At 37.7% G+C, this 13,578-nt stretch overlaps 1 protein-coding gene across 2 annotated transcripts in view; it reads right to left on the bottom strand.

Annotated features, from left to right (window-relative positions):
• LOC145980123 (uncharacterized) overlaps positions 1-13,578 on the bottom strand; it is a 73,220-nt gene that overhangs the window by 35,531 nt on the left and 24,111 nt on the right. For both annotated transcript variants that reach the window (XM_083113134.1, XM_083113135.1), the window contains exon 6: positions 2,399-2,554. In XM_083113134.1, the coding sequence (XP_082969260.1) occupies positions 2,399-2,554 (156 nt within the window). The remainder of the gene's footprint in view (positions 1-2,398; positions 2,555-13,578) is intronic.

Raw genomic sequence — 13,578 nt, 5'->3', positions numbered from 1 at the left:
GGATTCAAGGTTACCCCAGATGCAAAGCGTGAAGCTCGAATCGTACGCGATTTCACTTTAGATATGACGGAATGCGGAAGGTGAAAAGGAGGCGGGGGGGGGGGGGGGGTCAAACTCTCTTATGACCTCATGCATTCGCAAGGAAGCCATTGACTGTCAACATGTGAGCGGCAAATGGGCGGAGGGATTCTTTTTTAATAAGTTGTAACAGAGGGGTTTTAATTGATTTTAATAGTAGGGAAATTTTACAGAGTGTTTTTTAAAGAGAACAGGTCAGTTATGATGGAATCCCAATATTTTACCCTATCCATGTAAACCTAATCCTTGCTATTGATGAAGCTTTGTGGGTAATCGTGAAGCCGATACACATACCTGAAGAAGGGGACAGTGGTCCCTGAAACGTTGTCAATTACTCAACACAAACTCACTGAACGTAAGTAAAAATAAGTTATATTTTATTTTATTTAGAGTATTCTAGCTCTCCTGGTGATGTGATTGAAACAAGTGCTCTCAGGTTGCCAGCCGAATAAATTTTACATTTAGCATCAAACATTTTGCAAGATGATTGCGTGATGATGAGAGCAATGAACGTGGGCGTATCCAAAAGAAACAAACTAATTTTGTGGTGGGCAGAGCTTTTGTAGTGCCGCATTTTGCCGCTAGGAGCACATAGAGCGTACCTTCCTGAGTCTTTAAGCCGAGTGCCGTCGCTGAAGCAGGTCAGGACACGTTTCGGCGGAGTTTAGAGTGACAACTGTTTTGTGTGATCGTCGTTTTTGCAATGGCAGATTTTCGGGAACAGCGTGTGGCGGTGAAATTCTGCTTTTTGCTCGGAAAGAATGGAACAGAAACTCTTGAAATGTTAAAAATGGCGTACAAGGACGATGCTATGGGGAAAACTCAAGTGTTTGAGTGGTTTTCCCGTTTCAAAAATGGTGAAATGTCAATTGATGACAAACCTCATTCTGGTCGTCCTTCCATGGCCCGAACACATGACAATGTTGAAAAAATTCGTGAAATCATCAACGAAGATCGACGACGGACCATTGAACAAATTGTTGAGCTGTTGGGAGTGATTTGGAGTTCAGTGCAGCGAATTTTGACAGACGATTTGGAAATGAAAAGGGTGGCTGCCAAATTCGTACCACGACTGCTGACTGCTGAACAAAAACAAGGTCGCGTGGAAGCATGCCGTGCTTTGAAAAAAGAGTCCCAAAATGATCCAAACTTTTTTTCAAAAATTATCACAGGTGACGAAACGTGGTGCTATGCTTACGATCCCGAATCAAAGCAACAATCAAGCCAGTGGAAGACTTCAAGTTCGCCGCGTCCCAAGAAAGCTCGTCAGGTAAAACATTGATTAAACAATAGCTAGATGTCGGGAACATCTAGCACTGTCCTATGACATTGCCAATGTTGCCAGTACACTTCGTATTTTCGGAAAAAATATGCTTTTTTTATGAATATACCATAAGTAACCCTATAAATCGTCTGAAATGCATAGAATGCATAAAAATGTACTGTTCTTTTGTTAATTCGATAAATACCCACACAGATCATCACCACACATAAAAAATATTGTAAGCGACTCCATATCTGTTTTTTCTCCATGCTTTTCTTTATACAAAACCATTTTTACACCTTAGAAACTTATTTTCTACACTGAACATTCATGCCGAGAATAGTTTTCTTGTTTAATTTTTAAAAAATATCCACATAGACAAAGTTAATACCCAATGCAAAGTTCATGTCTCTATTGCTTTTTTGTACAAAAGTTTTTACATTCAGTCTCGATTGTGAAACTTTTTGGACACCCTGTAGAAGGACCTCACTGATAGCATAGTGGTAATGCCATTGCCTTACAATCAAGGGGTTCTGTGTTCAATATCCAATGGAGGCACATAGCGGTTCGGATCCCACTTTTAATTGTAGGTCCAGTCCCGATTAGCCTATCTGTGCATAAGGTGGGCTTTAAACAAAAACTAAAACAGAGTGATACAAATGAGTCCTCTCTGAAGCCATATTTAACCCTGTATGTTCAATTTTACGAAATTAATTAATAGCTCAAAATTAATTAGATGATAGTTCTTAAAAATCTCGTAGCTGATCTTGAACAAGACAGGAAATTTCAATAACGAAGTGGCCCAAATACTTACAACTAACTGCAAAGGTAATATAATTTTGGTCACTACTGCACTCTTCATTTCAAGTACATGCATAATAAATTGAAATGATAAAAGCAATCAAAAATATGTTTGGTACTGTAGAATGGCATTAGAATAGCCTTAACGTACAGTATGTAAGAAAATTTGTTTACATATTTTTATACTTGTTCATGCCCAAAATCTCCAACTAGTATAAATTTAATGAACTTAAACACAAAACAAAACAAACTCACCTCCATATGCTCTCCTCCTCTCTGGCCAATTACGAACGTCTTCCTTGTTTTCAAGGAGTAACTTCAAAATGTTCGTTACAAGGCCTATTTCTGTCGTCATACCATCCCTAGTTACTTCACTATGTGGATATACATGTGCATATTTTTCAAGTTGTACTGGAAAAAAAAAGTTTTATTTAACTTAGTGAGTAACATTATAAAAGCATATTTTAAATATGAAAAATGGTTTTTGAACAGAAGGCTATTTAAATGCATAATGTGCTCAATTTGTAGGATTTCATGCATAACTTATTTTACAACTTGTGTTTCCCGAGATATGGTTTACCCTGTACTAACCTAAAATTACTGAGAATAGGCATTAATGGTGGAATACAAATATTTCATTGCCACCATACAGTATCACTCTCCCACAGGTTGGCCTAAAATATTTCACCATTTACATATTTACATGGCCGCGGTGGCTCAGTTGGTAACACGTCCGACTACCATGCTAAAGGTCCCGGGTTCGATTCCCGGGGGCTTCAAATCTGTGAACTTTTCTAACGTTGGAAGCAGCCCCGGTGCCCACCCAGCGTCGAATGACATGGGTACCTGGGGGAAACCCTGGGGGGTAAAGGTGGTCAGGGGCATGATGCTGATCACATCACCCCCACTCACGACGGGATCAAGAAAGTGTGGGGGCATTACCCCCACACCCCTTCATGGCATGGAGCTAAGCAAGAAAAAAAAAGATATGAGCTAATCAGAACATTTAAACAATGGCCATTTAATTGCAAAATGCTCTTTTACCACACCATATTGGCACAGAATTCATGATAATTCCACAGTTTCCACAGCTTCTGGGTATTTAGACTTCACAAAAGCATTAGTCAATACTTGATGTGCCTGTGAGTTACATTAACCTGAGAAAAATATAAGTAATTAAAATCAAATGATAACTTTCCAATATCACTACTGATACAAACAGTTCATGAACAGATATGCTAATTGGGACAGTTTTAAGTGTGATTCAAATCCCTGGAACATACTCCTACAGGGAACCTAATACAAGGTGACACTATGAAAAAGTGTTTCCAAGTTTGGTTTCATTCCTATTTTAGCAGAGACGTGATAACCGGGAGTGTACCTAGAACTTTAAGTAAGACTCGAAACACTGGATTGTGACCACACTGGGGAATTCTCTACCCTGACTATTAACACAGTAGAAAAAACTGTGAATGTGCATAAGCTAATTATCCAACTCCAGGTATTCACAGGGGTACTTTAAGGAATAAGGAAACAAAAGACCCATTATATGAGGGATACATGTGGAAAAATGAAATATAAAAGGACAAACACATCTGAACGCAGGAAAAAGAAGATTGTTATCAATTTACTGCTGCACACAAGATAGTTAAATAACAGGATTCCAAGTAAGTACTATATTACTGAACCACAAAAATGCTGACAAAAACATACAAAACTAAGTCCCAGATTTTTAAGAGGGGAGATCAGCAGTTGTGTACATACGTGTTTAGTCACCATGCTAGTAATATGTTACAAACAGTACAAGCTTCAGGACACACTACAAATTCAAATACAACCATGCCGCAGTTACACGCATATGCTTTTCATTACTATTAGCAGATGGTAGCCACTTTCATCTGTAAGTCTCTCTGGAAGGGATAGGGGGGTTTGAAGTGTGTGCTTTTCAAATGTCCAGTGTTGCAAAATAAATAAATAAATAAATTTAAACCTATTTGCCTGTTTTTTGTATCCACTTTGCAGAAACAACATTAGAAGAAGAAAACTTTACACAAAAGTTCCTATTTTGAGAATGCCTGTGGTGGCCGCAGCTAACCAAAATGAAATTTAAAAAATGTAAAAAGTAGCACTATTAGGGTTTTACAACTGGGAAAGTTGTGTTGATATCATTCAATAGTTCATTGTGAAAAAAAAAATTATTACATGATATATAATTAAAAAAGTATAGATGTCAATAAGTATTTTAGTCTAGCAATACAATAGGTAAACATTGTTTTATGGTAGGTACTATGCACAGAAATATATATGTATATATGTGTATTCATGGACACTGGCCATTAACTATCAATGGAATCATTACAAGCCAGTAGTATCTTTGAACTGTTATTTTTTTATCCATGCACTAAAGTTATCGATTTAAGATTTCTACAAGTTTGTTAATATTCTTCTGTGTATATAGTACATGTTTAATTTATATACCGTGGCTTTGTAAAATATATATCTAAATATGCAGTTTCTGTCTTGTCCTGCCATCATCATGCCAAGAAGGCACATTGGAGATGTGAAGCAACGTTCTCTACATTCTCAATCCATAGAAGAGATGATGTGATCAGCACTACACTCTGGTGTCCGGTCATGAAACCTAATAATTAAGGAGGTTCTGCATGAAATGTTTGCAATTTTGTGTGGGTACCACACCTGTACTATATTCCTTTTCCGGAATGTCTGGAGTAGGGACGCGCAGAGGCGAAAGTTTGTGGGGGGCCAGACTATGCGGCGCTCTCCTGAATGCAGAATTCCCACAGAACTACTGGACTGCGAATGACCAGTTGAGTCCCCCCTCCCGCGTGACCCTTCCCCTCTGCGCGCTCATTGGACGAGGCACACAACGCAACGTGCGCGCAGGATGCATTCGCGTTGTCTTACTCCAGACATTCCGGAAAAGGAATATAGTACATAGCATATACATAGGTATGTATAGGCTGAGCCGAATAATCACGCCAATACCGATACTTGAATTGTAACAATTAAAAGTTGTTCAAAATATTGATTAATGTTATTGTGTAAGTCATTCCAATTATATACAGAACTAGTTTAATATAATTACAGAAAACTTAGTACTCACAGTTTCCGTGAAGCTGCTTTTTGTTTGTTCTATTAATTTCAGTGGACAACTTCAGTGGCCACCAAAATTAATAGAACAAAGAAAAAACAGCTTTGTGGAAACTGTGAGTACTAAATTTCTCTGTAATTATTTACTATCACAACTCTCATTTCCAAAAATATGAATAGTTTAATATGTATGAAGAATTACATCAAAAAATTAAAATAACTGGTAAGTACACACAAAATCCATTTTCTCATCACAATGCTGGAGTAAACAAACAAATACTTCAAATTTTGAATAACTTTCAGGATAATTAGATTCTGAGAAAATGTTTGCATGGCATTATCTGCGAACCCTTTGAACTATTAAAATGCTAGAAAGCATCAATAAATATCGGCTCAGCCCTAGGTACTTATACCTCGAGTACCACAACAGGGACCGCGGTGGCTCAGTCGGTAACGCATCTGACTACCATGCTAAAGATCCCGGGTTCGAGCCCTGGCCAGTTCAAATCCAGGAACTTTTCTAACGGAAGCAGCCCTAGCGCCCACCCAGCGTCAAATAACATGGGTACCTGGGGGAAACCCTGGGGGTTAAAGGCAGTCAGGGGCGTGATGCTGATCACATCACCCCCACTCAAAACCGGATCAAGAAAGTGTGGGGCATTACCCCCACACCCCCTATATGCCTTCATGGCATGGTGCTATGCACATGGGAGCACTTTACTTTTTTTATTTTTTATTACCACAACAGGAGTTTAATTGTTATGTACGAGGGGCGTTCCATATGGATTTACACTTAATTTTTTTTTGGACTCCCACAGAATAGTTACACTTCAGTAGATATGTCCTAATTCTCGATGTAGTCTCCCTTTAGCTATATACACTTGCTCCAGCAGTGCGACAACTTCTCCAGGCCCTCCTGGAACCACAGTGTTGGAGTTCGTCGCACCCTGTTCCAGATAACTGCACCGGTGGGCTCTCTTTATCAGGGTGGCTACAAACAAGCAAAAATGAAATTCCCTGACTTTTCCAGGTTTTCCAGGACAAAATTTACATTTTTCCCTGACAATTACAAACTAAACTAAATCGATGTTTTTGTAAATTGAAATAATAAACTCATACAGATCCAGGCATGGATTTGTTAAGCACCAATATTATCTTCTATGAAATTGACTTAATTCCTCTATTCTCTATGATTTGAATTCAAACTGCAAAATAGTGAATTTGGAAAATTATTACAATTCACAAGCTAGGGAAAAATTACGGAATTTTGTCATACGCAGTACTTTTAAAATAAAATACTTCATTATTTTTAAAGTTACGACTAAATGAGATAAGAGGGAAGAGTGAATGAATAAGAAATACAATTTGTAATTTATCAGTCTCCTTATCCATTCTCGGTATTATATGTTGATATTTCCACTGAAGTTTGGAACCCTCTGCTTGCAAGAACCATGAGTGCGGACTCATTTTTCAATGCATAAAGCTACTTCTCCCTTCTCTGTAAAGCAAACAACTTAACTCTTGCATGTAAGTGAAACAATTGAATCGAACAAAATAAAGTGTCATATTTCCTCACTTCATCAATGGGATTTCTGCTTCAGTACAGTATATCCAAGTGAAGTACTGTGAAATTGACAACATGCAGTTATACCTTTAATGCTGACGAAAAGGGTATGTAGGTATTAGAAATTTAACGTAAGGAATTTATAGAATTGCATTGTATAGGTACATGATTTAGCTAACCACACATTAAAACAGGAACACACTAATAATAAAAGCTTCTGAAAGTTCATATACGAGGGGCATCCAATGGTGCCTATACGCAGCACTAGTTTTCGAAGGAAGAAGTGGCATGTAGCTGTAATCTGGTACAGTTGCAATGCAGCCGTTTTAGGACAGTTCTAGGTTAAAGATTGCAGCTATCATACAGTATCCCACAGACTGCGATGTAGCCTATATTGCATGCTCAGAATTTGGCTCAGAGCCACCAGCAATTGTGTGAGGTGTGCAGACCGGATGTGCATAAGCTAATTATCCAACTCCAGGTATTCACAGGGGTACTTTAAGGAATAAGGAAACAAAAGACCCATTATATGAGGGATACATGGTCAGACGATGGTGCAGACAATTCACGGAAGGCCAATCGAATGTGCACAACCCCATACAGTTGAGTATACACGGGCCCTTTGCATCACTTCAGGTGAGAGATCTTGGACCACTCCCTGTACAGCCCTGCTCTTTATGTACCGACTTTCATCTCCTGGTTTAACTGAATAGGTTTCTGGCAGGGCAAGGATTTGACAGCTACACTGCGGTAGAGATAGTTCCAGTCTTTGTTTGTCAGACACACATACCATGGGCATACAAAATTTAGTGCCATGCTACGACAAATGCGAGAACAACGGTGGTGATTATGCCGAAAATTAAGTTAGGACTCACTGTTACTAATGCAAAAAATTACTACTGATATTATTGTTTTATTTATGCCTAATCGGTAGGGACCTTAATATTTTGTTATTTTTTATAAATTGGTGTATTTTCTTATTTTTTACTATACGGTGTTATTTTTCCCAAAATTCACATTTTCATTTTAGCGCATTTTCTGGCAAATAGCTGAAATTATACCTTCATGGTTTTTTTAAACTACTGTTTTAAATTGTAAGTCACATGGCTTACGCCTCATCATGAGAGTTTGATATATTGAAAGTTATTTTAGGAAAGTTATTTTCCATACCCCTTTTTTAAAATTTTAAGGTAAGGATTTTAGATAATGGAATTTTCCCCGTATATACTGAAGGGTGCATAATGACCATAAGTGGCGACGCACAAAAAAATTAAAATCAATCAATCTCACGTGACAGATACCGATATATTATAGCACCAAAAATTGGCATTATCTTTTTTGACTTGTTACTGTTACGTTTCCTAAAATTCGCGTTTTTGTTTTAGAACATTTATCTGCCAAATATACCGAAACTTAATACTTCATGGTGCTTTTAAACTATTATTTTAAATTGTAGGTCACATGGTCTACGTATTTTCGTGACAGTTTGATATGTTGGAACAGATTTTTGAGGAAGTAAAAGTAAAGTGCTTCCCTGCACTTTTCCATGAAGGTGTATAGGGGTGTGGAGTTAGGGTCCCACACTTTCTTGATCATGGCTGAAGGTGGGGGTGATGTGATCAGCACCACGCTCCTGGCTACCTTTATCCCTCAAAGTTTCCTCAAGGTACCAGCTTCATATGATGCTGGGCGGTCGCCGGAGCAGTTTGAATAGGTGGAAAACATCCCGGTTCTCCCCTGCAGGGGATCGACCCCGGGTCTCTCGCATAGTAGTCAGATGCCCTAACGAGTGAACTCCATTATTACTCGCTCGACAAATGCCGATGGCGCGCACTTAGCTTGGTAATTCAAAACATATCTCGTGTGACAAATACGAAGATGTGGCTCCCGTGTGACGGTAGATACCCACTCGATCTCCTGTTAGAACCCTGCCACTTTGCTCTGTGATGCAAATGGTTTTGATAAAAGTTGAAAAAATCGTGGGAAATACATGATTTAATGTGTCTGTCGGAAATATTCCATGTTCGTTTAACTCTACAATTTACTCTTGAGTAAAATGTTGGAAAACTTGCATGTTCTATGTACACAAACATGGCCTAGAAAAGACAAGAATGTTGGATTTCATGGAATTTTACGCTGTTTTAGGACATTTCTTTAAAAAAAATCATTAAAAACACCAACAATTCGCATTTTATGCCAAATTCGCATTATTTCGATATTTCGAATGGGCGAAAAATGTGTCCAGACATCACTACACATAACTAACTAACGAACTCCCTAGCCTTCTTAAACCCGAAAGTTCATGTCTGCCGCAACACAGGCCTTCCAACTGTCCCTATCTTGAGCAAGATCTATATACTCTTTTCCATTCCTACCTATTTCCCTTAGGTCCATATCAATGTTGTCCCTCCATCTTCGTCTTGGTCTTCCTACAGGTCTCTTACCATCAGGTTTCCCAACAAGAATCCTGTAAACTCCTTTTTCCTCTCCCATTCGTGCCACATGGCCTGCCCACCTAAGTCTTCTTGATTTAATTATTCTAATAATATCTGGACATGAATACAAATTATGTAGTTCTAAATTATGTAACCTTCTCCACTCACCTGTCTCCTCATCCCTTTTAGGTACAAATATTTTCCTAAGGATCTTATTTTAAAAAATTCTAAATTTAAGTTCCTCTTTCAATGTAAGAGACCAAGTTTCACATCCATATAATACTACAGGCAAAATTACTGTTTTGTATATTTTAACTTTTAGTTTCTTAGATATTAAACGAGAAGACAAAAGTTTATGAAGAGAGAAGTAACATGCATTTCCTGAATTAAGCCTACTTTTTATTTCATCTTTAATATAATTTTCATTTGTTAATATTACTCCTAAGTATTTGAATTTGGAAACTGGTTCAAACGAGTTATCAATAATTAGATTTTGATTATTACCTAACACTTGGTTTCGGCCTGTAAGCATATATTTAGTTTTCTCTTTGTTAACTTCCAAACCTCTCTCTTTAGCAGTTTTGAAAAATATTTTAGCATTATTCTTAATTGTATTCACATCATTCCCCAGTAAGTCTACATCATCTGCATATGCTAACAACTGAGTCACAACATTTAATTTTAGTCCTTCTTTAGTTTCTTTTACCTTCCTAACAGCATATTCTAAGGCAAAATTAAAGAGCAATGGAGATAATGCATCTCCTTGTTTTAACCCATCATGAATTGTAAATTTGTCAGACATATTAATACCCACACGAATTTTACTTTCTGTTTCACTGGTGCATATTTTTATCATACTAACAAGCTTCTTAGGTATTCCAAACTCTACTAATATATTATATAATTTATCTCTTTTGACCGAATCATATGCTTTTTTGAAATCAATGAATAGCTGATGGACATTTTGATTATATTCCCACTTTTTTTCCAAGTGTCTGTCTGATGTGAAAAATTTGATCTGTAGTTGATCTGTTACGTTTAAATTCACATTGATAATCACCTATAATTTCATTAGCATATGGGGTTAGTCTTGTTAAAAGAATGTTAGATAATATTTTATATGTTGTTGAGAGTAGAGAAATTCCACGGTAATTATTGCTGTTCATTTTATCACCTTTTTTAAACACAGGAACAATTATGGATTCTTTCCACTTATGAGGGATTTCTTCTTTATTCCATATTAAACAAATTAATTTATGAATTTGACATATTAATGAATTTCCACCATATTTAATTAACTCAGCTGGTATTAAATCAATGCCAGGTGCTTTGTTATTCTTTAGCCTTTTAATAGCATCTTTAACTTCAGTCAAGTTAAGTTCTGGAACTAAAGGTTCTGCTGTGTGGACTTCATTTACATTTTCATCACTACACATTCCTAAACATAACTTCGCAGCAATTACCATTTTTTACGGTTTTGGCGTTTGCGAAAAATTAATGTCCCTACTAATTGGAAATTACTTTCTGGCCACCCCTCATATAAATAGTAGATGGAAAGTGAAAATTTAGCAGGGCTGGCAGAGAAAAGTCGATCCTTGAAGAAAGTGATTTGCTTTTATGATTGAATGAATCTAGTAAATTTGATATTAAAATATTTACGTATTTATTATTAGTATTTTGTTTCATAATATTGGACATTAACCTTATCCTGTGAGAGATTAATGACCATCTCTCACGAGTTTAAACAGACAGGACAAAGAGTGGCGTTAATTTCAATGCAATACTAGTGTTACAGTAAATTTGAGGTTGGGAGCATGCTCTTGACAATTTTTAAAACGTTCACCATTGCAGATTTATGTTTAACTTTTTCGTGATAGTATTCAATATATATCCCATTTGGTTGAATTCTTCTTGATATCTAAGAATAGTGCAATGTGATTGTAAACTTATGTTAATTTGTGCGAAACCAGTAATACGTCAGGATGATGAAAGAAGACCTTCGTAAGCACTGCTACATTAAATAAGGTGAAGTGAGCCAGAAGAGTAATAAAATTCCAGCAGCATATTTGCAGCCTAAAGCTCTTCTTGTTTATGCATGCGATTTTTGTTGGATGTTGCAGTCCATGCAATTTCTGTCGCATGTTGTAGTGAGATACCTTGTCAGGTGGCGATATTCAACAAAAATCGTATGTACCAATGGAACCTATTTGTTTCCATGTTCCTTCAGTTTGCCCAACAAAATGCCTTACTACGTGACAAGTCCCCTTACTACTCCCATATGGACAAGAAAAAAATATAATTCAATGCATTTTCCACGTAATATTTAGAGGCTTAACCTTTACTACCCCAATAATACCATATGGTATCATCAGAGTAAGGTCGTACTGGCCTGATGATACCACATGGTATAATTGTGCTGATTACGAAATGAATGTGCTTTTTGGATGTTCATACTCTGTTTGGGTGGAAACTCTTGACACAGGTCTGGAGCAAGCTTAGGAATTTCATATTGATGATCAACCTCCCCCTTCTCCTCCCCTCTGCAACATATCCATGCTACATTTCCGAACAGAGTTTCACATTTTGGCTCATTATTCAATTTGTATGGCACCCAGAAACATGAAATATGTTTCAATCTCTTTGGAAATGTCCATTCTTTGAAAAGAATACTAAGATTTGCGCCTTCTCCCTAAAATAGCGGGAGAAGAGGGGGCAAACTTCAGATATTTATGTTTTTTCCATTAAAATTCGGGGGTCGCGCCCCCCAAACCCCCCTTCCTCAGTTCGGCGTTCTGAATTGTACACGGTTGCATGCTCTGATGTTTTAGATGCAAAACAAAACTTATCCGAAGTAGATTGCTCCCACAGTGCCCGAGTTATAACAATTGTCTGAGCAATATGCAAATTACCTATTTTTAGTAAAAAAAAACAGTGTTCACATTTTGGCTTATGACACCCAAGAACATGAAACATGTTTCATTCTCTTTGGAAACGTCCATTCTTTGAAGAGAATACTAAGGTTTGCGCCATATCCCCAAAAAAGCGGGAGAAGAGGGGGCAAACTTCAGATTTTTATGTTTTCTTCATTGAAATTCGGGGTCGGGCTCCCCCAAACCCCCTTCCTCGGTCAGGCGTTCTGAATTGTACACGGTTGTATGCTGTGATGTTCTATCTGAAAAACAAAACTTATCTAAAGTAGATTGCTCCCATAGTGCCCGAGTTATAACAATTTACCTCGAAAAATGCAAATTACATATTTTTCGTAAAAAAAATCACATTTTGGCTTATTATTCAACTTCTATGGCACCCAAGAACATGAAACATGTTACGTTCTCTTGAGAAATGTCCATTCTTTGAAAAGAATAATAAAGTTCGCGCCCTCTACCCAAAATAGCGGGGGAAGTAGGGGCAAACTCCTTTTTTTTGTTTTTTCCATTGAAAATTGGGGGTCGTGCCCCCCCCCCCCCCAGCCCCTCTTCCTCGGTTCGGCGTTCTGAATTGTACACGGTTGCATGCTCTGGTGTTTTATATGAAAAACAAAACTTATCTGAAGTAGATTGTTCCTATAGTGCCCGAGTTATAACAATTTTCCTCCAAAAATGCAAGTTACATATTTTTCGTAAAAAAAAAATCACATTTTGGCTTATTATTCTACTTGTATGGCACCCAACAACAAGAAACATGTTTCATTCCCTTGAGAAATGTCCATTCCTTGAAAAGAATACTAAAGTTCGCGCCTTGTTCCCAAAATACTAGGAGAAGAGGGGGCAAACTTCAGATTTTTGTTTTCTCTATTTAAATTCGGGGGTCGAGCCCCCCAAACCCCCTTCCTCGGTCCGGCGTTCTGAATTGTACACGGTTGCATGCGCTTATGTTTTAGCTGCGAAACAAAACTTATCCGAAGTAGATTGCTCCCATAGTGCCAGAGATATAACAATTTTCTGTTCCCGTGCAGAATTCCATAACGATATCTTTAAATAAAAAAAATTAAAAAGTCAATGAAGACGAAATTCCCTGACATTTCCCTGACTTTTTTTGACACCTCAAATTCCCTGACTTTTCCCGGTTTTCCAGGTCTGTCGCCACCCTGTTTATGCTTCCACTGCATGGATTGGACTTTGGTAATGGAGCGAAGTCTCGTCGCTGGTCACAAGTTTGGACATGAAGCCTTGTGGATCCTGGTTGCGGTGTTGAAGAAGATTGTGACTCATGTCCTCACACTGTTGTCTCTGTGCTGCATTCAGAGCTTTGGGAACCCATCTGGCAGACAACTTCCCACTTTAAGGTGTTCGTGCAATGCAGGGTGACTAGCAAGTCCCATTATG

Source organism: Lepisma saccharinum, chromosome 27, assembly GCF_977018435.1.
Source record: "Lepisma saccharinum chromosome 27, izLepSacc3.1, whole genome shotgun sequence".
Classification (NCBI taxonomy): Eukaryota; Metazoa; Arthropoda; class Insecta; order Zygentoma; family Lepismatidae; genus Lepisma; species Lepisma saccharinum.
This window is presented reverse-complemented; position numbering and strand designations above follow the sequence as displayed.